The sequence below is a fragment of the Rhinatrema bivittatum genome, chromosome 5 (genome assembly GCF_901001135.1).
Source record: "Rhinatrema bivittatum chromosome 5, aRhiBiv1.1, whole genome shotgun sequence".
Classification (NCBI taxonomy): domain Eukaryota; kingdom Metazoa; phylum Chordata; class Amphibia; order Gymnophiona; family Rhinatrematidae; genus Rhinatrema; species Rhinatrema bivittatum.
Window position 1 is genome coordinate 310372735 of NC_042619.1, and position 25238 is coordinate 310397972.

At 46.0% G+C, this 25238-nt stretch overlaps 1 protein-coding gene across 5 annotated transcripts in view; it reads right to left on the bottom strand.

Moving 5' to 3' along the window:
• CNNM3 (cyclin and CBS domain divalent metal cation transport mediator 3) overlaps positions 1-25238 on the bottom strand; it is a 79519-nt gene that overhangs the window by 24216 nt on the left and 30065 nt on the right. For all 5 annotated transcript variants that reach the window (XR_003857104.1, XR_003857105.1, XM_029604306.1 and 2 more), the window contains exons 2-6: positions 23782-23925; positions 21676-21828; positions 20741-20910; positions 12680-12776; positions 12013-12143 (exon numbers count right to left, since the gene is read on the bottom strand). Coding sequence is in view for 3 of the 5 variants with exons in the window: in XM_029604306.1 (XP_029460166.1) it covers positions 12013-12143; positions 12680-12776; positions 20741-20910; positions 21676-21828; positions 23782-23925 (695 nt within the window). In the remaining 2 variants the exon portion in view is untranslated. The remainder of the gene's footprint in view (positions 1-12012; positions 12144-12679; positions 12777-20740; positions 20911-21675; positions 21829-23781; positions 23926-25238) is intronic.

The following is a 25238-nucleotide window of genomic DNA, read 5'->3' on the forward strand; positions in this document are numbered from 1 at the left end:
ACACTGACCTCCAACCGGAGGCACTATTACCCAATTTGGAACTTCCAATTCTACACCACGCTTGAGATTGGTGCAAGTAAGCCACCACAAAAGACTGGCCCCCCTCTAACGGAAGAGGAAGATGAAACTTCCAATAATGGTTTCCAGCAGGTGAGACTAGCCCCCTGCAGAAACTGCATATACACGAATGCGCAATGCATTAATTGCAATGTCGATACCACCTTGGTGAAGGTACTTGGGGCCATTGCCAGCCTAAGGGAAGGGCTCAAAACCAAAAATATTTCTTTAGGACCATGAACCTCTGGTGCTCCATCCTGATGGCTATGTGCAGATACGCCTCTGTCAAAGTGAGAGATGCCAAGAAATCTCCCTTCTGTACTGCCATAACAGACCTGAGTTTCCATGCGGAAACAGGGAACCTTGAGAGCTGTATTTACCTTCTTTAAATCCAATCTCTCTTGAATTGGATATGGGGGGAAAGAAACAGCATGGTTAATTTAAAATTGACCTCCAGCCACACTAAGCATGTTCAGGGTCTGTGCCAGAGCACAGTTCAAAGCAGCTCTCAATCATATGCAATTTTCCCTCTTCTAGAAGTTAGAAAGCCAATTCCCCATCGGAATCCTCCAATATCTCATGATCTACATCCCCTTGAACATTACCAGGGACAACCTCCCTGCGGCATTTGCCTGCCATGACTGACAAATGAGAGGCCCAAGCACAAGATCCCTACATTTTAGGTTGCTTTGCCTTCGCTGGGCTCCTCTACAGAAAGTTCTGCAGGCCCTAGAAACATTCCACCCAGGAGAAGGAGGATAGATCTATACTGGAGCCCATAGGCCCGAACATGCTCTCTCCAACCTCTCTCTCTCAGGGAAGCTTCTGCCCTCGGGAACAAGGGAGGAGGAGAACTGACCGCTGCCTTGCTTCCCAATCCACTCCCATCCAGAGACACCATAGGCCGAGGGGATGTCCCAACATGGGCAAAAGCTGTAATATTCAAATCACTTTGAACATCTAAATGGCGCTAACACAAAACAGAGAGAGAATGAGTACTGAATTGCTATCAGATCGCAAGTCTCACAGATAGCAAAGCACTTAGACTTGTTTCTCCCTGGTGCCTAGCTCTCCTGAACTTCAACTCTAGGCAGCCTCCTGGGTGTGCACCAATGCCATCTGGGCATACACACACACCCCCTCCAAGATGCGTGCAAATACGCGCTCAAGACTAGTTCGTGGTCATATGCACAGAAATATGCGCTCGTATAGGCCGTGGTGTCTGCTCACAAGTACCCGCGCAAATATGCGCTCCAGTCTAGGTTGCGGCCTTACACGCCCAAGTACCTATGCAAATACTTTTCAAGTCTAGGCCGATGTACGTGCTCAAGCCTAGGCCACGGGGTCTTATGTGCACAGGTCCCCATACGTGCAACTGCCACATGGCAAGAATACGTGCACATGCCTATGCACATGGGAAAAGAATCGCTAACTCTGCCTACTATACAGGTAAGCAAAGCCTCCCTCCCCCTCCAATGTGTTTAGGCCCAGATCCATTCAACATCCGGCTCCGAAAATCAGTGAAGACTTGAAGAGCTTCTCAACAGCTCAGGCCTCTTGACTGGTCAAGAATCCATGGAGACTGGGGCAGAGAGCCAGCATCCCCTGCTGCCTGTTTCACTAAACAAGCTTTGCGCATAAGAAAACTAAAACTAGGAGAAGACCTCTACCAGAACCAGAGATTCCTCCTCGATGCAAGCGCCTCTCTGCATCTCTGCGGGACAGGGAACCGCCAGCAGTGGTTGGGGAGAGGTCTCCCCTGCCTCTGCACTAGATCCAGTCACCCGTGAGGCTCGTTCTACTGGTGCAGCCATGCTCACGCAGACCCCCAAACGCCATGCTGCTTTTGCCGCATGTGCACGCTTGTTCCTCCCTGCACCTGTGGCACCACCACCACCTTAACGGCAAGCAAAGGGAACAGTCCTTCACCACCCCGGTGCCAACACCTGTGTTGTGTCCATCAGTTGCAGACGACTGCAACTGCTCTGCCTTTCCTCTTTCCTTCCCTTTTCCTCCTCCTTGGGCAAGATGGCTGCCTCTGGTGCAGAGTGCCGAGGGCCTCGGTGTCTCCAGCTTAGCATGGGCGTTCCAGTCCGCCATGCTCACTCCCGTGGTCTCCTACGGCGCGCGCGCACATCTCCTATGCTCAAATACACATCATGGCAGGAACCCCGGGGGCGCCCCACCGTATGCTGTCAATACCTCCGAATATTTCAAGCCTCTGCTTCGCTGCCACCTTTGAGTTAGCAAGGACTTTGGTTTAAGCTACTCTGACCGCTCTAAGCTGCACGCTTAGACGCCGCTCTACACTCCAAGGGCCTTGCTCCTTAGAAGCTCTAGACACCCGCTCCTCGGGGGGGTCTCGCTTCCATCACCCTTCGGGGCTTCTACTAACTGAGACAACCGCTCCTCAGGGGTCTCTCTCTCTTATTCTTTTCAGGATCTCTGGACTATCAGGTACTCGCTCCTCGAGGGCCTACCAGTCTATGTATCCTGAACCCCGGACCTTCAGTCCCACCATCTCACTACCAGGAAGATGCCTACACTCCTGTGAGTACCTCTATGATCCGGTGTTCCAATTCCACCCACCAGGCTCGGCGGTCCCCACCTCTCTTGAACATCTGGGTGAGATTTTACATCCGAGACTGTTGAACGTAATGGCACCTCGCGGACCTCAGTGCCTTACCTTCCTGCTTCATACCATCTATATACAGCAGTACAATAAAGCCTTCCATTCATTCCGCGTCTGCTGTCTGAGTTTAGCCTATCACTGTGATTCCCCATGGAGCCCCTCCCCATGGGCGGAGTCATCTCCACAGCGACCATGGGTCCACAATGCCACAAACACAACAACCTGGTCTCCTCAGCAGGCAGAGAAGCTGCTGAAAACCCCCCATCGCCGAGCTCCCTGAGCTGCTAAGGTAGCTCCCTATCCCAGAACCCCGCTACTTCCTCTAATTAGTTTCTTATTCTTTTTTTTTTTTTACTCTCAGAAGAAATAAAGTTACATAAAATCCAATACTTTCCTTTGGTGCAGAGGGTCCGGTTCCAGGAGCACAGGCGGTATGGCAGATCAGAAAAGAGCCAGATCACTGGCTATATCCATCTCCTTTTGCCAAATTTTAGCAACGCAGCCCAGGATAAACTGTATAAAGGGATACTTCCCTGCTCCACTGGGCTTGCAGTGCAGAACTGCCAGTAGGTTCCACCATTGTCTCGAGGGGGATGAGGGTTCTGGACCACCAGATGTCCACACCATGGACCTCCGGACCAAGCTGTCAGAAGAGTCACCAACCTCCTGCTCGTCCGCCTCAAACCAGTGGGGATGGCCTCACCAGGATCTCACAAACCCCTGGAGGATCCAGAAATTTCTCTTTTAATCTTTTTTTTCTCTCTCTCTCTCTCCAGACTGCAGGTTTTACACCATCTGCCATCTGCTGGAGACAGAGAAATACTGAGGGACTGCATGTGGCACACTGGGTTATGTACAGTGTCAGTGAAACTTTTTCTGTCTCCATCTGCTGACTGGGAGGCAAAATCCAGAGTCTGGACTGATCTGGGTATGTACAGGGAATAAGAAATGAGGTCCAAGATGTAGGGAAGGACAGAAACAGGCAGGAGATGCTTTAAATTCAGTGTACAAGCAGGCAAGAAAACAGCTATTACCAGTGTGGGGAATTATGAGCTTTGCCGGCAGGCCATGTCAGGGTTTAACACTAACTTCCCTTCTCCCTGGCCTTTGCACTGAATGAAGCAACACTAGTGCTTAAACCTCTCTGCCTAAGGAAAGGATACCTGACTGTCATGTATTTCTCTAGCTTATAATTAACCCTGATTGCCTGAAAGAATAGCTAGTTGCAACGTAGTCAGATGCAGGATAAAGACAGGAGGTATAGGATTCAGCAGCCAATGAAATGATCCGTACACACCCCCTGAGCCAAGCCAATAGTGTAGTGACACGTCTGTATGCTATGGGGAGAGGAGCCAATGATGTGATGACACATTGTATACTATTGAATGTATGTACAATAAAAAGGGGACCCACGGGAGTGGTCCTTCCTTTTTCTTGCCTGCCATGAATCCTGCCTGATGTGTCTTCATTGCCTCGATAACCAGTGAATAAGATGGGTCAGCACAAGCTGCGCCACTGGCAAAGCCCAATCTCAACAAAAGAACTGCCTGCACCAGCACAGATAGCTCAATTGCAATGCAGCTCTTCCCATATCCTGCAAGGCAGTGGTATGTACCTCTTCTGCTGCTTCAGACATCAATCACCTCACAGCAGGTCCAAGAGCGAGAAACATGCAGCTCAGTCCTGCCCAGACTAAATGGCAGACTGAGGAACAGGGGAGCTGAGGCAAGACAGGTGATATTATGACATTTTCTGGGATTCTCTTAGCTACTAAACTGGCTTCATTATGAAGAAAGGATATACCCCTTCAAGGGGTTCTCCTTAGATAAGTGATAATGGAACCTGAGAGGGAAGGGATGACACCGGACATTAAAAATAGAAAAAGCATTTCCAATGTTCAGGTGGGCATTCTCCTGAGTAGCACTGATTATAAGATGGTATGATTTGATGTAACAGCCAAGGAGAAGAGACACACAAAGCTCCATGGGCTGGAATTCAATAATACCAACTTTGGTAAAATGGAAGAATATCTCAAGCAGGTACTGGCGGAGGGGGATGATGCAGAGATAGAATGAGTAAAGGAAAATTGGTTACCAGCTGCTAATTTTCGTTCCTATAGTACCACGGATCACTCCAGACTCCTGGGTTTATGCATCACAGCCTGCAGATGGAGATAGAGAAAGTTTCACGGACACTGCTTCATAAATCCCAGTGCTACCTGCAGTTCCTCAGTATTGATCGGCACCCAAGCCGAAAGAAACTTCAACTGTAAAAAAACATAACTAACAATTTAGACTCAAACTGTGACAACACATACTGCATGCAGATCAACAATACTACAGCCAAGCGGGTGACTCTCCAAATCTCCCAAACCAGGTGGGTTCTGGGCTGATCTGTGGTACTACAGGAACGAAAATTAGCAGGTAAGAACCAATTTTCCTTTTCCTGTACATACCCGGATCAATCCAGATGCCTGGGATGTACCAAAGCCCATCTTGGGTGGGACCTGGAGAGTCCCACTCTCAGAACACTCTCACCAAAAGAAGGAGAGCCTGAATCTCCCACATCCAAGCGACAGTGCCTTGCAAAGGTATGTAACAACTTCCAAGTCACTGCTCTGCAAATCTCCTGGGGAGACACCGGTTGCGTCTTGGACCAGGAGGCTGCCTGCGAATGCGTAGAATGCACCCGCAAGCCTTCAGGAATCGCATGACCCGCCATAATGTAAATGGAACCAATTGCCTCCTTCAACCATCGCGCAATAGTAGCTTTAGAAGCTTTGAAACCTCGCTTCGCACTGCTCCACAAAACAAAAAGGATGTCAGACCTTCTGAAATCATTCGTCACTTTGAGATAGCGTAAAAGAGCCCACCGAAATCAAACCACCTGAGCTCTTTCCTCTGAGGATCGGGAACATCTACCGTAAGAAAGGCTGGAAGCTCGACCGTCTGGTTCACATGGAAAACGGAAATGACTTTCGGAAAAGGAAGGGGCCCCGACAGGACAGAGCCTGTAACTTGGAAATCCTTCTAGCCGACATATAGCCACTAGAAAAACTACTTTGAGAGTCAAGTCCTTCAGTGTCACACTCCGCAGAGTTTCAAAAGGAGCCTTACACAGACCTTGGAGGACCAGATTAAGATTCCAGGAAAGACATACATTTCCAACCGCAGACGCAAGTTCTTGGTGCCTCTAAGGAACGAGCAACATTCGGATGAGCTGAAATAGTGAAACCAATCTTGCTGCAGAAGCAACCTAAGGCTGCCACCTGAACTTTAAGCGAGCTAGGAGATAAGCCTTTAGCGAAGCCTTCTTGCAGAAACAAGAAAATGTTCGGAAAGGAAGACCTGAGAGCTTGCACACTGTTAGCAGAACACCAAGACTCAAACACCTTCCAAACGCGAATGTAAGACATACTAGTGGATTTCCGTCTGGCTTGAAGTAAGGTAGCTATGCCTGTTTCCGGATAACCTTTGCGTCTTAACCAGCACCTCTCAAAAGCCCTGCCACTAGACAGCCTGTCTGAAAATATGGGGCCCTGACGAAGCAGGCCTGCTAGATGATTGAAGCAAATTAGCCCGTCCACCGCTAAGTGGATCAGATCTGCGAATCAAGGATGTCGCGGCCACTCCAGAGCAACCAGGACTACCACCCTGCGATGTTTTTCGATGCAACATAGCACCTTGCCTACTAACGGCCAGGGAGGAATCACAAAGCAGAACTCCCCACGGCCAAGGAAGAATCAGAGCGTCAACGCCTTCGGCTCTGTGCTAACGCCGCCAACTGAAAATTCGGAACGTTTTGGCATTCTATCGAGTCGCCATTATATCCATGTGAGGCGGACCCCACTATTCACGAATGAGCTGCATCACAGCCTCTGACAATTCCCACTCACCAGGGTCTAGCTGAGTTCGACTCAAGAAATCTGTTGTTGACCCTGGCTATGTGTGACACAAATATGCACTCCAGGTGCCGCTCTGCCCAAAAATTAACTCCTGAGTTTCCCAAGCTACCGCCTGACTCTTGGTCCCGCCCTGCCAATTGATATATGTCACCATAGTCGCGTTGTCTGACAGAATCCGTACCAACCGACCTTCCACCAATGGCAAGAGTTCTCTCAAGGCTAGATGAAATGGCCTGGTCTCCAGATGGTTGATAGACCAAGCTGACTCTCGCAGACCAGGACCCCTGGACGGAATGGTGTTGGCAAACTGCCCCCCAGCTAGAGAGACTGGCATCGGTGGTAACTATCCTCCAGTCCGGGACTTTGATGTCCATCCCTCGCACAAGATTGTGAGTCTGAAGCCACCAAGCAAGACTCTTCCTGGCTAAACCCTTGAGGCGCAATGGCAGATGAAATTCCTCCGAGACCGGCCTCAGAGTCAAAAGTGACCTTTGCAACGGCCTCATATGGAAGAACGCCCACGGAACCAACTCCAGCTTGAAGTCATCAAGCCAAGAACTTGCAAACAATCCCACACCTTGGGGACTCGCAACAGCCAGCGGACCCGACTCTGCCACTTGAGAACTCTCTCCTCCGAAAGATATACTCTTCCGATTTGAGTGTCAAACCAAGCGCCTACATACTCCAAGGACTAAGTTGGCGTCAAGTGACTCTGTCAGGTTTACTACCCAACCAAAAGACTTTTGGGTAGTTTACTACCCAACCAAGAGACTGTTGCCAGAGTGACTCCGACTTTGCCTTGATAAGCCAGTCATCCAGATATGGGTGAATTAGGCTTCCGAAGCGCCGCTGCTGCCACCACCACCTTGGTGAAGGTGCGTGAGGCTGTGGCCAGCCCAAACGGAAGAGCCCGGAACTGAAAATGCTGTCCCAGGATCACGAAGTGAAGAAAGCGTTGAGAGTCCAGATGGATGGGACTGTGCAGATACGCCTCAGTGAGATCCAAAGAAGCCAGATACTCCCCTTTGTGAACTGCTGCTATCACGGACTGCAAGGTTTCCATCCAGAAGCATGGCACCTTGAGAGCTGTGCTCACCCTCTTCAAAATAGAGTATGGGACGAAATGTGTCCTCCTTCTTGGAGACCACGAAATAAATGGAGTAGCGACCTGTGTGAACCTCCATCAAGGGAACTGGGATTACCATACCCAAACGCTGGAGGCGATCCAGGGTCTCTTGGACCGTCGCCTACTTGTCCGCGGGACCACAAGGGGAAACAAGGAACAGATCGCGAATGGGACGAGAAAATTCTAAAGCGTAGCAGTCTACTACTACTCTGAGAATTTAGATTTATATTCCGCTTTTCGCATTTTTTTCAGCGCTTCAAAGTGGATTACATCAGGTACTGTAGGTAATTCCCTATCCCCAGAGGGCTTACAATCTAAGTTTGTACCTGAGGCAATGGAGGGTAAAGTGACTTGCCCAAGGTCACAAGGAGCGACAGGACTCGAACCCTGGTTTCCTGGTTAGTAGGCCACCTAACCACTAGGCTACTCCTCACTGGTTCTGCATAATCTTGGCCCACTCTTCGTAAAATGTAGTCAAGTGACATCCGATAAAAGGAATGATGGAGTGGACCAGCCTCGCCTCATAGTAAGGGCTTACCACCAGCTGTAGCACCTCCAGTGGCTCCACGAAACGGTCTCTGGGCCCCCCGAAAGGACTGCCCCCAGGACCGACCCCGAGAAAAAAAATGGTCTGAGTTCCCAGAGCAGCCCTCGAGGGCCGAGATCATCTATTGGAATGAAAACGAGACCGCACCTGGAAAACACGCTTGGCTTTAAGCTTATCCTCAGGTAGGCGGAGAGCCTTATTATCTCCAAAAGACTGAATCAGTTGCTCGAGGTCAGCCCAGAGGGGTTCTGCTGAATGTGCTGAAGGACCTTTACAATGCATCTTTGCAGGTGGAACTGGTACCACAGGATGGGAGAAGGGTGGATTTTGTCCATCTTTAAAAGGGAGGAGGCTAGCAATTACAGACCACTTGGCTGACTCTGGCGGTGGGAAAATTAATGGAGACGTCTGAAGGAAAAAAATACTAAAGCATCTTGAATCTGAGCGGATTGCAGCTTCCAAGGAGGCATGGTTTTATTAGAGGGAGATCATGTCAAATGAATCTGATTTAAAAAAAAAAGAGCACTTTCCATTTAACCAGGTAAAGAGAGGTCAATGTTCAAAAGAATTTAGTTGAATAGTTTAAAAAAGTTATCCAGCTAAATGCTGAGGTTTCAATAGCCAAATAAGTAATGGCTGTTCCCAGGGCATTCTGGGCAAGGTAACTTGGCTGGCTAACTTCAAAAGAATGTAGCTGCTTGCGAAGAGTATCAGAACCAAAAGCGCTGTGTAGGCCGGTACATCAGTTTAATGTATGTAAGGTTTATTTTATAGGGGGGAGAGGGAGGTTAAAGGGATAGGGTCCAAATGTTTGCCGTTTGTTATTTATGCATTGCCAGATGAGGATACTGGATGCTGTGTAAGAGTTTCCACTACTTGTTGTAAATTCTTATTGCTGATAATAAAAACAGATTTGACAAAGAATATAGCTGGTTAAGTGGCAACATGTTTAAAACAAAAGCAAATCCAAGTCTGGCCCTGGGGCCATGGCCCCCTCTCCCTCAAGTGGACTGAAAATTGGCCACCGGGTCCATGGCCTCCGCCCTCCAAGCTCCCATGAAAGGCAGGAAAAAAAGTGTGGCCGACAGGCCAAGGTGGTGATCTGGTGCCCCCTCATGGTGATTCAACAGCTGTGCACTGGAAGGGAGCCCTCCTCCCAACCCATCCCCCTCGTTATCTAGCACTCCGAAACCACAAAGGCCGTGGTAAAAGTATAGTGTTCCCAGGCACATCGGTCGTTGCCTCAACAGCAATGCTGGTAGCTTATGCACTTGTGTACTGTGTCCACTTCTGAAGACTGCACCTCCAGAAAGAATCAGGGCTGTCCAGAGAAGGGCCTCCAAATGGATGTGGGGTCTGCACAAAAAAACCTATAGATGAGACTTAAAGATGTCATTATATATACTCTAGAGGCAAGGAGATACAGAGAATTCAAATACCTGAAAGGTAATGATGTTCAGGAAGTAAGCCTTTTTCAATGGAAACGAATAAGGGAAGACTGAGGAGTAATATCAGGAAAGATTTTTTTCACAGAAAGGGTGGTAAGTGCATGGAACATTCTCACAAAATGGTTGGTGGAGGCTGGACAGTAATGGACTTAAGGAAAGCACTAGAAAAGCAGAGAGGATCCTTAGTTGGAAAAAGTGAAGAGCGAGCAGGAGTACCAATTGAGTTTGTGGCATGTGTTTTGTTTTATTTTTAACTGTTTATTTAACATAAGGAACTCAACACTACACAGAGAGCATTATAAGTTCACATGAGAAGTCCAACATAGCATTTCATGTATGGAACATCTCCACTCCAATTTAAGACCCCTCACAGCAAGTGGGGATCACAGAAACTGTAGAGAGAATACAGTTACCAGAGTCCCGTCGTGACATTATAAAACTCTACCATTACTATAGTCTCAAACACTTCCCCATATCTTCTTATACAGAGCCATTTTGTGTTTCAGCATGTAAATTAAATTCTCTATCATTTAGATATAAAAAATGTGTTTATGCCAACTTCCTCATCAGCACAATTGTAAATCTGCCAGTGTGGGCAGGAAAAAAGCATTCCAGCTTTCCTAACAGATAGAGCTTCGGCGTTAGCAGAATATCAACACTCACAATTCTAGTTAGACGTGCTCAAACGTTTTTTCCAGAAGGCATCCACTAATGGACACTTCCACCACACATGGACATAGGACTCCCTTATTCCAGAAACCCTCCAACACAACCTGGCAGAGCTTTGAGAAAAAGCAACATAAAAAGGGGGTATCTATAGGTGTGGTGCAGCAGCTTTACCATCAACTCCACCTTCCATCTGTAAATCTAAATTCTGTGAGCCACCCTCCAAATCCCTTTCTAATCAGTCTCCATCTGAAGGTCCTTGTTCCAAAGCCCTACAATGACTAGAGGAGGATCCAGAGACTGGGCACCCCAGAAGAGCTTTATAAAGCTGAGAAACACCCTGACTAGGAATATCTTCCTGTAGAGAAATCTTCTCTAAGAGAGATGGGATCCTAGGTACCCAACCTCCCTCCCCCTAGGGCACTCTAACCCCTCCAGCAGCTTATTATAGAAAGCCAGCAAACACTCCCCAATCTTGGTCTGGGAACCGTGTGTTTAAATAAGGAAAGTTCCATGCTTGAATGATTCAAGAAACAGTATTAGGTCTGACAGAATGAATGACAAAAGTAGGTAATATGAAATGTTTGAAGTCGTAACAAACGTAGACAATCATGCAGCCAGATCTGTCTGACAGGCTCCAATAGCAAAATCAATTGGCAGCCAAGTGTCTGGCAGGCTGCAAGTACAGTAATAACTAGAAGTCTTAGTGGAAACATAGGCGCTCATGTAGCTGGGTCTGTCTGGCAGGCTATGCTGGGAACCTGAGAGACTGGATGTTTGGGTAAGAGCCAAACTAGTCTTCTTAGCTATTTATATTACAAAGCTTTGTGGTTAGCTTTAGGGAGGGAGGGGAAGAAAAGAGTGCTAGGTGTGGGGGATCTTATATGTATTTCTTCCCAAGATGATGGTATACAAATAAGATGACAAAATTGTCCTAGATAAGGAGCAATATCCTGCAAGCAGTCATGCTGTTTGGCTGGCAAATTGTACATATCCTTAGCAATCTGGACAAGAATAACCAGGCAAGCAGTATGGGCTAATTAGTTTTTTTTTTTCCTGCTGCCAATCTAGCCTATTAAGTCTCCTTTAAAACAGTCTTGTTGATTATAACTATGTATACCGTGAAATTAATTTCTTGATATCTCTATTTGTATTGTAATTAGAACGTAAGCTCCACAGTGCTAGCAAGGACTGTCTCTTATCTATCCATTTACTTTCTCTTGTTATCTACCATCACACTTTATCGTACAGTCAGGTACATGGAAATGCAACATGCTGTGTATTGGAGAGGAGGGGAATACAGCCACAGCAGAGAATGCTATAGCTTCTGTAGTCACAAAGTATGGTGGCCAGAGATACTAGTGTTTCTCTCTACAGCGCTGCATGCTTCTCAATGTGCTATAGAAACAAACAGTAGCAGTAGAGTGGGAATGTGTGCATGTGCACAGGAAGCATGCTTACAGCAAGATCCAAGGCTGTGGACTGGACCAGCAAAGATGGACTTCAGATCCCTGTGCCCATCCCCAGAGCCGTCCAAGTCCTGGAGGTGATGGATTTCTATTCAGGTGGCAGGTGACCCCTTTCCTCCACTATTATTACGCTCTAGCTTGTCCCGGTGAGTCAGCACTATACCTTGATGAGCTGCAGATCCGTCAGTGCTCGCACTGTGTAATCTGGACAGTACAGGGAATAGTTTATATTATCTGCGGTGTCAACCTGGTCACGCCGATTCAGTCGCAGGGTGGCTACTGGAGACTGATGAACTGTGGAGAGTTATCAGTATGTTACATCACTACCCCATCATTCAATCAGGATGGTCTATGCCAATAAAAAAGTATCACCTTGCATCATTTTTTGTTTATTGACCTTTATTCCTGTGCAGTAATTGGATTAACATGGCAACCACATCATTTTGCCCGTCACTCTGAAAACATACTACAGTGATATTACGCTAGACTAAGCCTTTTTAACTTGGTCAGGATAGGGAAAGAGGAAGAGTGCTTCAGAGACAAGAATGTAGACTAAGAGCACATCTGGGAGCACCAACTTCCATTCTGCCTTACATATCTAAATTATTCCTTTCCTCCCATAGTGCAAGAGGTTTGCCTAGAATGTGCCTGGCTCAGCACGCTCCATATTGAACTCTTCACTCCTTTCCCCAACCTTCATCACTCTTACCACGTCTCTTTTCTCAGCTATTCATGCATCTTCCACATCTCTTCTTCCCTCTGTGTGCTCTCTTCCTTACTCTCAAAGTTTTTGTAAACTGAAATAAACACGGAAACCCTTTTGCTCTCACCTGAAGAAGGTGCAGTCAGTGCTGAGACACCATAGTACGTGAACGCTCCGTTTTCAAATTTCAGTCCCTCCTTCCCGATCTCCACCTCTACCCTGCCCTAGACAGAAAAACAGACAGCTCAGTTGTGCTTCCTGGTCATAAAGAGAGAGTAACTTTGAAAGCCATTTCTGTAGGGTAAAGTAGTGCCTTCCCTGTGGAAATTGGGTTTTGGAAAATAATACTCCCAGCATGTAGGTAAGTTTCCCTGTGTCATGCCGCCGCACGCTTAAATTTATGCACACTGATGAGAGACCTTCCCAGGGGATGGGACTTGCACCTGTGTGCATAGTTTTCAGTTTTCAAAAGTATGAGTGGAATTTTTCTCTGAAAAGCTGCTGTCCAAATCAGCAGGTGTGAACATGTGCAGGTTGTTTTTGTGGAATAATCTTCAAAGGGAAAGTACATGTATAACATTCCCTGGGAAAGCATGTGCAATGTCTGTTGCGCCAATGTGGGCAGTTTTAAAATGACTCCCATCATGTTAACAACTTCTACAGTGCTATTAGTGTACACGCGGTCCCAGAAGGTTTATGCTCCCCAGCAAGGTTCTGATGTTTTGTTAAATATTATAGCAACCTTTGATACTATAAGATGGGGATATTCTGCTCCTATGTTTAAAAAACAGGCATTGGCTCACAAATTAATTGGTTTGTTTTTTCCTACCTGACTGATGACAACAAATAAAAAATGGGAACAGTTCCTCTAAGTGGTGCCCACCATCTTCCGGAGTGCCTCAGGGATCTTTTAACATTTACTTGTTGCACTAACCAAACTACTTTCCTCGCTTGGTGTCCGCTACTCTACATTCAGCTATAGTTTCTCGTGTCAATTGTCGTATGACCTTCTCTTAATTTTATTTCTAACTGCTTCCAGTTAGTACATGGATGGCCCAAAACCAACTGGCAATTAACATACATAAAACCGAAGCATTTTGCATTAGTTGATCAGCTCTCCCGGAAAGCATAACTTTATTTCAGGTAAACAAAGCTCTGATCCCTATTCGTTCTGAGATAAGGTACAGGAAAATTGGTTCTTACCTGGTAATTTTCATTCCTGTAGTACCACAAATCAGCCCAGACTGCTGAGTTATGGCTCCTTTCCAGCAGATGGAGACAGACAAAAACTTGAAGGGCAGCCCCCTTCAGTATAAACAGTATCAAAGCAGAAATGGAATTCTAACTGGTAACAGCAATCCAAATTTAAATGGCTAAACCAAATCTATGAGAATCAGCTATGTACAAATTAAGAGCACTTGTGAAATCTTCATTCTGCTATATAGTGACACAGTAAAAAGATTCGAGCGGATCCAAAAAATTCAAGAATGTCTAATCTGGGCGGGCATTTGTGGTACCACAGGAACGAAAATTAGCAAGTAAGAACCAAATTTCCTTTCCCTGTACGTATCTGGATCAGCCCAGACTGCTGGGATGAACCCAAGCCGCCTTAAATGGGGTGGGACCTAGGAAGCCCCGCTCGAAGCACACCACTTCCGAAACTCTCTGAGTAAGGAGCCCTAACATCCAAGCGGTAATGCTGAGCAAAAGTATGCAAAGATTTCCAAGTCACCACCCTACAGATCTCCTGGGGGGAAATCAACTGACTTTCTGCCCAGGACGCAGCCTAAGACCAAAGCGAATGAGCCTTAAGACAGTCTGGAACTGCTCGTCCGTGACATATGTATGCCGAAGCAATAGCATTCTTCAACCACCGGGCAATGGTGGCCTTGGAAGCCTTATGCCCTTTCTTAGGACCGCTCCACAAGACAAAAAGATGATCTGACAAACTAAATTCGTTAGTGACCTCCAAGTAACGCAGAAATACCCATCTGACATCCAACCTCCTCAATTAGAGTGCATACGAAGAATCTTGATCCAAATCTGGAAACGCAGGTAACTCAACCAACTGGTTCACATGACAGGCCGATACAACCTTAGGAAGAAAGGATGGCACCGTTCGCAGAGAAATGCCGTAATCTGAAAACCTAAGAAAAGGTTCGCGACAAGATAGTGCCTGAATCTCAGAAACTCTCCGAGCAGATAGCCACCAAACACACAGTTTTGAGCATAAGATCCTTTAAAGTAACACGCTTGAGCGGTTCAAAAGAAGGTTCACACAACGTTCGAAGGACCAAATTCAAACTCCAAGATGGACAAACAACCCGGAGGGGAAGGTTCAAGTGCTTAGCACCTCTAAGAAAACGCACTACATCAGGATGAGCCGCTATGAACACTCCTTCCACCTTTCCTCGTAAACAGCCTAAAGCCGCCACTTGAACCTTTAGAGAACTGAAAGCTAACCCCTTCATCAAACCCTCCTGTAAGAAGGCTAGGATGTGGACTATCGAGGCGTGCCTAGGAGAAACATTCGATCTACTACACCAAGAGTCAAAAACTTTCCAGACCCGGACATATGTAAGAGAGGTTGATGTTTTGCGAGCCCGCAAGACAGAGGAAATTATCGTATCCGGATAACCCTTCTCTCTCAACTGCCACCTCTCATAAGCCAAGCCACTAGACAAAAGCGATCCACCTGGTCGAAAAATACTGGACCTTGCCTTAGGAGATTTGGAAGATGACCCAGACGGAGCAAGCCGTCCATCGCGAGGTTGATGAGATCTGCGAACCACGGCCTCCATGGCCATTCCAGAGCTACCAGAACCACCATCCCCGGATGGGCCTCTATTCTTCTTAAGAGACTTTGTCCACCAGGGGGCAAGGAGGGAAGGCATAGAGCAGAATGTCATGGGGCCATGGAAGGACAAGGGGATCCACGCTTTCCACCCCATGCTCTCTTCTGCGACTGAAGAAACGTGGCGCCTTAGCATTCCCCCGAGTCGCCATTAAATACAAATGAGGAATCCCCACCGATGAGCTTACAACTTGAACGCCTCGGACAGCTCCCATTCTCCGGGATCCAGTCTCTGACGGCTCAGAAAATCCATCTAAACGTCGTCTACCCCGGCATTGTGAGAAACTGCTATCCTGAGTAGATTTCTCTCTGCCCAGGCCATGAGCTCATCCGCCTCTGCAGCCATGGGATGGCTCTTTGTTCCTCCTTGCCTGCTGATGTATGCCACAGTCGTCGCATTGTCGGATAGCACTCTCACCGACCGATGACAGATGAGAGCCAGAAACTTCTGCAAGGCCAATCGTACCGCTCATTTCCAGACGACTGATGGACCATTGCGCTTCCTGCTGTGTCCATTGGCCTTGCGCTGCTTGAGACTGGCAAACTGCTCCCCAACCGGAAAGACTGGCATCTGTCGTCACAATGATCCACTGAGGGACTTCCAGATTCACCCCCCAAGACAAGTATTCGGGGATCAACCACCAAGCTAGACTGGACCTGGCAGGTTCCTGAAGCAGTAAGGGAATTTGAAACTCCTCTGATTTGGGATCCCAAGGTGAGAGCAAAGCCCTCTGCAACAGTCTCATATGAGCAAAAGCCCAAGGAACCAACTCCAGTGTAGACATCATAGTACCATGCACCTGCAAGTAGTCACATACCTTGGGAACTCGTAGGGACAAGACACGACAAACTTGAGACGTTAGCTTGTCTGTCCGTTCTTGCATAAGGAAAACCTTCCCAAGCCGAGCATCGAACCTCGCCCCCAAAAACTCCAGGATCTCGGTAGGACACAACTGGCTCTTGGTAGAATTGATGATCCACCCCAGAGAGCGAAGGATCTGCACCACTTTGGCAACTGTTGTCTTGCATAGTTCCTCTGACTTTGCTCGAATGAGCCAATTGTCCAAGTAGAGATGGACCAGAATCCCCTCCCGCACCACCATCACCTTGGTAAAGGTGCGGGGAGCGGTAGCCAGCCCAAATGGTAGGGCCTGAAACTGGTAATGTTTGCCAAGGATCATGAAAGGGAGATACCTCCGATGGTCCTTCCGAATCGCTATGTGCAGGTTTGCTTCCATCAAATCGAGGGAAGCGATTACAGACCATAGAGTTTCCATGCAAAAATGGTGCATTCAAAGAGCTCTGTTGACTTTCTTTAGATCCAAAAATTGGATGGAAGGACCCCTCCTTCTTGGGAACCACAAAATAAATCGAATATGTGCCGGTTTTTAGTTTGTCCGAAGGAACCGGGATCACCGCCCCTAGGTCTATCAAATCAAAGCGTTTGAGATACCTGGCGTTTTTTCTCCAGGGACCCGCAGGGAGATGCCAGAAACAGATCACACAAGGGACGAGGAAAATCTAAGGCGTAACCGTGTTCTATAATGTTTACAGCCCAGTGGTCCAATGTGATTTTGACCCACTCCTCGTAAAACAGGGACAGCCGTCCCCCGACGACTGGAACAAAGGAATGGGTCGGCGCTATTTCATTGGGATGATTTAGCTCCTGTCGTACCCGGGAGTGCCACCGTCTCGGGCAGGCTTACGGCCGTGAAAGGAATGAGAACAAGACTGAGACCTCCCGGCTGTCTGCCTTTGGCAGAAAGGAGCCAGTTTAGACTGGCGATAATGGCACTGACCTCTAAAACGAGGATGGGAAGGACCAAAACCATTCCGCAGGAGCAGAGCAGGCCTAGCACCACGAGGCAGCATCGTGTTACCTGCTCCATGGGACCGAGCTGTATGCTTCCCCCTCCCGCCGGCCGCTGCCGCCGACGGGCCCTCTACCCCGGGAGACAGCAGGAACAGAGGTTCTCACGGGAGAGCGGAGTCGTCAGCTCCCCACAGGCACAGCATGCCGAGGCACGCGGCATCACCGCGGTGTAGAGGAGGGGAAGCCTTAAAAATGCCGTCCGAAGTCCGGGAGGCCAAAGAAAATGGTGTTTTGTTTTTTAATCTGGCGAAAAAACTCACGCTGGCCTCACCAGAGCACAATCCTTGATTGTCTCTGGGCTAGGGGGGAGGGACCGGCCCACCGGTAAATCCCCCCCCCCAATAACTCACTGCTCAGCTGCTCCAGGAATGTGGGTTGCTAAGAGTAGCCCCTGGCAAGCCTACCACTGAGAAGGGAAGGAGAAAATTAACCTTCCTCTCGGGGGGCTTTTTTTTTTTTTTTTTTTTTTTAAAGCAAAGGTAGCTTTGATTTAGCCAAAAATACAAGGATTGCTGAACTTTTCTTTCCTTTGTTTTTTTGGTTTTTTTTAAAGAATCAAGCTACTAGGACCGCAGGTTCTGCCACCTTCATCTGCTGGAGACAGAGAAATACTGAAGGGGGCTGCAGGTGGTGCACTTCAAGTTTTTCTCTGTCTCCATCTGCTGGAAAGGAGGCATAACCCAGCAGTCTAGGCTGATGCGGGTACGTACAGGGAATTAGGAGTTTATCTTGATGATAATTTGTCTATGCCTCTACCAAGACTACTTTTTTTAAATTCCAAAATTTAAGAGGGGTGCTCCATCCTTCTGATCTCAAGGGACTATACTCCGGCTAATGGAGATTTGTTTCAGGCCTTTGTGGTTGCAGCACTCACTTCATGGCACACACAGTTGCCTATTAGAATGTTACCCCTTCTTTAGGAAGGAAGTAAAAACAGCTCTGTTTCAACAAGCCTATGTCAACAGAACTTCTTAAGACATTTTATATGATGTCTGATGAATAGTATACAGAAACACGTACACATTACTGTTATTTTGTAATGTTTTTTGTATTCTGCTGAGAACAAGCTCTTTGGATCTGCTGGTTATCAATGCTTTTAAGTAAATGAAAGAAAGAAAAGTGTCTTTAAGAAAACCTCCACTCAGAAAAGGGCTGAATCTGAATTAAAAAGTTAAAGTAACTGGGAGGGATGATCCTAGTAACAGTAAATGACAGCAAATAAAAACCGAAATGGGCCATCCAATCTGCTCCCAGACTTTTGCCCTACGCGGTCTATTCGTTTCAGTCTACCACTGCTGCAGCATGCATCCCACAGAACATAATATATTGCACATGCCTGGCTGGTCACTATCTTGCTTCCTTTAGCTGTTAAATTATGTATTTCCTTCATCATCCTGACAAATTTTGGATCTCAAATGTTTTTTTATGCAATTTAAATCTGCTCTGGATGACTATTAAGCTATAACAGCTATCACAAAGACAGTTACCTGAATCTTTTGTTTGCAGTTTCATTGACAGGTCATGACTGCCTATGATTGTCAAACATAATCCCTGTGTGGCACATACTGGGGGAGGGGGGGGGCATCGTACTAGAGGAAGATAGCTTGCCATCTACTGTCCTTCGCTCCCCGTTACTGTGCTATTGCTGTGAAAGGATCTGGATCTATCATCACTAAGCGGATATAAAAAAAACAATGCTGTGTGGCGTACAGCCAAAGCCATGTGCCAAAGAGGAGGGATCTGATGCAAGACCTTGGATGTGTGAGCATTGCATCTGTATTGTACATTGGCTTCATGGGAAAGAAAAGGAAGAGATCCAGTAAGTCAGTTCCATTCAGATTTAGGATCCCTCACGCCAAGACTCAACCTTCCATTGAGGGCTTTATGCTCCCTTCTAATTTTGGTGTTTCTTAGGGGAGCAGTCAGCTAGGTATGTTAGAAGTGTTTATCACCTTGAGCCCTGATTCTCATACCTCTCCTAATTTTGTATCAGAGAGATTAGCAAAATCTGCAGAACAGTCCTGTCCTGAAGATGTCCCAGGCCAACATCCTGGTGATGGAACACTTTTGCTCAGATGGAATCAGCAGGTCCTGGGAAGACTCATGCTGAGCCTGAGCATTGGATACTTACATTTCTATCTCCTACTCTCTGCCTGCGAAACCAGCTTCGCTCACTTTGAAGACTCTATGGAGAGCCATTAAAGGGTTGGAAAATCTCTAACAGGCAGAGTGGATGCCGTTCTGTCTGTTCTTGGGGAACAGCAGACACAGAGAAGCAATCAGTTGGAGAGCATATGGACAAGATGAGTGACCTGTATTCACTATGGAAGGCTTTGTATACAACAGAAGCAGCCCTGATTAAATAAATAAATTACTGCATCATAAAGTTGAATATTTTGAGAACTACTCTCAGATTAAGTGTACATTTTCTAAACTTCTCTAAATCTTTAGGGGTTTCTCGAACGGGTATGAAGAGAAGATTCTGTACGGATTTGTTGATAGTCCTGTCAGAATCTATTTCCCCATTTATATAATGGCTGGGGGAACTGGGGATTTAACAACTAATATTCCTATTCATTCTAAACCTTTAGGAGAATGCTGGAAATCTGACTGCTTTTTGGAAGGACTCTCAAACTGATATCCAATGCAGGGCCACTTTATTGCTTACCTTTGTTTTACAGCCTGACAAAATGTGGACATTTAAAATTGTTTTTGCATCTTAAAGATAAGGAAATCCGAAGACCAACTTGTTTCCTGACGTCTCTCAAGGCACACAAGACAGACAGAAATCATTTTTGGATGAAAAGACAAAGGTGCTCTCCTTAGATGCCTCTTTTACATTATCTTTTCCTTGTAAATGTCAGGTCAGGTCGGGGTTGCCAAATTTGTGTTTTTCGATCTTGATCAACTTGAGGGATTTTGAGCAATAAGAAGATATTCGAGGAATTCCCCCTAAGTTACACCTAATGGCTAACCAGAGTTATAGGATTATAAGCAACAAGTTTCCAACATGCTAATTTGTTTCTCTTTCCTGAGGATTGCCTCCATATTGAGGTTAAATTGAATGGATTCTTATTTTTTTTTTCTTTTTCGTTGCTTCTTTTCTTTCATCCATGGTATAATCAATGTCATGTTTGTCTTGTTGTAATAATTGATTAAATAAAGAGATTAAACAATAATTTCTAACAAACAGTTTATATATATTGAGGGGCTCAAACATCCCAATGGGACACAACAGCCTCAGCTCCTTTTTAACTGTCACCTTTGGATCATGCTATTAACGTTTCATGGAGTCTAAGTCTTCTGACAAAACTGAGACTGGAACAAAGTAACTGCTTGGGAGCCCTAAAAAAAAAAAAAAAATCAGGAGTACCAGAGGGCTGATTGCTGGTATACTGGCAGAATATACGGAGAGCGTCAGATGCCTCTGAGTACAGAAAAGATCAGGCCACTTTGCATACCTGCAGGATAAGGACAAAGTAATCGACAGGCTGGTTTCGCTGATACAGATAGTGCTCCGGCGCCAGACGATTGCCTTCATCAAACTTGACCTCATGGTTAACACTTGGGTGTTTCAAAAGGTGAAGAAGAACGGTCTCCGAGATACGTGATATGTTAAAGACATCAACCTCTGCCGGGAGAAGAGAAACACAACAAAACTAAGACAGTCAGGAGCAGCAAACTTTCTCAGAAAGCCAGGCCTATCACTATTGGAGTTGGGCATACAATGCAACCAAGTCTACTGCTGCCAGAAGAGAACAAACACCATAATGCTTATATTTAGATGTATTTTTATGACGTGTTTTATTCTAGTTTATGAATCCATTGTAAGCCATTTTGGACAATTCTTTGGAAATGAAAAAGCATGATACAAGTATAAAATGGAAAGCCAGGATCATCACTACAGGAAGAGAACACACCACAACTGGCAAACCCAGGCTATCAATTCTAAAACATATCACTCATCACAGTGAGCAAGCAAAAAAGCCTAAGATATCAAAGCTTACATACCAAACTCATCATCAAGGTTGGGATTTCTCTGTTTCTGGAGGAGACTTCTACCCTGTCACGGCTTTTGAACTTACATTCTGACACATTGGGGTACCTGTCATGACATCAGGAACACAAGCACCATAATGCATCCGGAATATCATCACATAGGCGGGACTAGCCTAAAGTCTGCCTCCAAAAATAGGGACAGATTGCACAATGTGTCATTGCTTAGGAGAGAAAGAATATAATAGGGCAGCAAACCTAGTGGTCGTGAAACAGACTGTCCAGATGCACCATGGGGTGGTAAAAACCACTGCTTACTGTAAACTACCAGTGTCCGGTGCCAGGCTGAAGACAACCTCATCTCAGTGACTGGAAAGGTAGAGGTGGACAGCTCTCTCACCTCTGGATAGAAAGCGCTGTGTGGCCAGAAGCAGCTGTGGAGAGATCTTCACTTTGTGCTCAACATCTGACACTTTGAAGAGAGAGAAGTCCTCCTTGTTTCTTTCCCATGTAGTGCCCAGGGATGCCGGCTTCCTCCTCGCTTTGTTATCTTCTGTGATGTAATGTATGGAAGAAGAAAGACAAACAGACAGTAAAATATGAAAGCGAGAAATCAAGGACGGAGATACATAAGGAATATGACAGACAGGAGAGAAGGCGGCGATATTAAAGGAAGAAAGAAAACAGAAAATACAGACAAAGGAATATAAGTGGAAGAGAAAGAAGGGGAAATAGGACAGTGAGACAGGTGAGAGATACAAACAGGGAAGGACAGATAGAAACAGTATTATAGGAGTGGCAGGGAAAAGAAATGAGAAAGTCAGCAAGTATTCAGAAAACAATTTAAGTATGTTTTTGTAATGGGTAAATAGACTCTTAAGATATTATTCCAATTTGCAAAGTAGCCATGCCCCTGTTTAGTAAAGCATTTTCCCATCCCTGGGATCAGGGACTGAGCCCTGTACACAAGAAGGGTGCTGGGCTCCATCACTCCTGCACAACTTGTCAGGGTTCTCCCAGGAACACCAGCAGCAATCGTAGCATCCAGGAGGAGCCAGTGGAAATATTCTCCTCATACCTTGGAATGTTTGAGATTTGTTTACCCAGAGGTTGGCTGGGAGAAAAGTCAAATCATTTGGTGTTTTTTGCTACATACAACATTGCCAGAAACCACTTTGAAGGAACAGATGTACTTTTCCTGCAGGTAGGTGCCAACAACAGGATAAACAAAAGAAACCGGGACGAGATGCATTTTGGAAGCACTTACACCCAGTATAGGTAGATCAGCCCTTTCCCAGCGATTCCTGGCACTATACCAGCCCTGCTTCCTCGTCTCCCTCCCCACATTTTTAACTGCCTCCAGTCTTGCTTGTACTCCACCTCCCTGCAAGAACACTGTCCTAAACTCATCTCCAGAATATTCTTCCTTTGCACACACGCAGTATTTCTCTGCCGTGTGCTGCTGCTCCTGCTTTCTCCTACCGCCTAATAGCTTCTCTGTTCTCACGGCCTACATGGGAGAAGCTCTCCCCTGTGCAAATACTCTAGCCCCACTGCCATGTGTTTTGTGGTGATTGCAGGGCCTAGGAGAACCAAGGAGCTTTACCAGCAAAGTCTCTAAACCCGGAGCGTTCCCTCATATGCTGGTTGCCCATGACGTTTCTGTCACTGGGTATTCACTTCCATTCCTTAAGGGCAGTCAGCTGTGCTAGTTTTCAGGCTATCCCCACAACCAATACTTTAGCAGATATATCTGCATACTTTTGTCTAAGAATTAGGTTCACTTGCATATTTTGGTTATGTTGATATCAAACCTGGCTGGGGCCCTTGAAGGACTGCAGTTGGTATACCTGCCCCAGCTCAAGGATGGGCTTTTCCCTTTGCATTCAGTCTTATTTTTGCAGGGTAACAAAATGGTAGATACACAATACATAATGACTGGGACTGCCCCAAAAATGCTAAAATTGTTCCAACTGCTGCACAAAGGCAATTTGAACATGACCACAGCAATCCCTGCTCTGCCCATATGAGGCACCAAGCTCAACTCCATCAGATGAGACTTTGTCTTTTCTGATCCCATTGATTTCAGTACTTCTGGAACCAGGGACCCATTTTTAATCACCAGTGCAATAATGCCTGAAAGAAAATGCAAAAATTAGCAGCAGCTGTCAACACAATACAAAAAGCACCAAAAGTCAACTGTTGTCATAACTACACTCAAGCAATGAGAAAGATCGGTGTACTACTTGCATAGAGGTAGAAAACTCCAGTCCTTGAGGGCTGCAAATGGGCCTGGTTTACAGAATAATCTCAAAAAGGTAAAGTTAACCATCCTCCAGAAACCCCTATATGGCAATCAAAGTCTTAAGTATTCATTGCAGATGTCCTGAAAACCAGACCTGTCCGTACTTTACACTGGCTCACAACAGTACCGGGTGACTGCAGAAAAGGAGGACTGGGAAGCCGGCAGGGAACGGAGGAGTGATGGCGAAAAAGCGGGACTTACTGTATCCGTCCGACTCATCCAGGATCTCAGACTTGATGATCTCCTCAATGACATCTTCCAAAGTTACAAGTCCTAGCACCTCATAGAAGGGGTCTCCCTCACCCTCGTTGTTCACCTTCTGAACGATGGCCATGTGTGATTTACCTGAGGACAGATACAATTCATTACAGTGATGCAGTAGACACACACATGGATTGGTGTTGCAAAGGCTGCTATCCTAAAGAATACGATGGCACTAAAATATAGATGCAGCAGCAATCGTGCACCTAGCGGCACTGTTCTACTATGTCCCTCCCGCCATACCGAGCAGGTACCAAAATCAGTGTCCAGACATTCCCCAACACCCCTGCTGCATAGGTAGTTTAAACAATTGATCATATTTTTAAAAATGAACAAAATGTTTTCTTTTTACCTTTAATGTCTTAAAGCTCCAACTCACTGAAAACTGGTAAAATGCATTATTCCAACCAAGGCAGTATTGCTTACTGGGAGTTCCTGTGAAATACTAGTCAGCACAGAGGGGTCTGGCTCTCTTAAGCTAGGCCCTCTCTTTAAAGAATATTTTATAATCAACCAGTAACCTGTTACATTTTTATTCATATTTCTTTTCAGGTAAATACATAACAGATGGTTAAGTTCATACTTCTGAGGTATAGTAGTCCTTTACCTATGGAAAATATATTCATATGCAGTACCTTAATCTTTAATACATAACCACTGGACATTTAAAAACAACATGCTCACAGTTTTGAACCAAGTTCTGGCTCAGACTAGGTTTCTGCCTCTTTATTCATTAAATACTTGTCATCCGTGCTCATCTGCCTGACTTAAAACAACCTGGGAGTTTTGGGCTGATCTTATTGTTAGTGTGTTCTCACAATCATGTGAGCTCAGACACATCAGGATCATGCAAGACTCTAGGCTTAATGCTCAGAGCACTTAGCATGCAGGGACCTTCATTTTCAGTTATTTTATTTGTAATGGGAATTTAAAACAAAACAAAACATAAGTGTAAAATGTAATTTTCATATTTTTATCTTGTGTAACCCAGGAAAAAGCTAAAATAAAACCTGAAAAACGAAGGTCCCTATTAATGTGCCATAAGTTTGAGGCTAAAGGCCCAATGCAGTAGAGTCCATACCTTATTCAGTTAATACACCCACTATGGCCTACTTCCAGAAATCCACAGAAGTTTGTTTCTGGAGAGGATAGGAATTTTATTCCAAGGCTCCCTGTTCTGGAAGCAATACAGAAGGTCATGGGAATCACAGCCCTGCTGACAGTGACGACTTTACAAAGTTATTGTTTCCACCTTAGTTTCCTGATATGAGAGAGAAATATTGCTAGTCCTGCCTTAAAGAGACCAAGTGCTGGAAGCTCATACTTTGCTTGTAACTTTATCAGCATATCAGCAAGCATTTAAAACACTGAAAATCAGCATGAATTTCACTTTGATC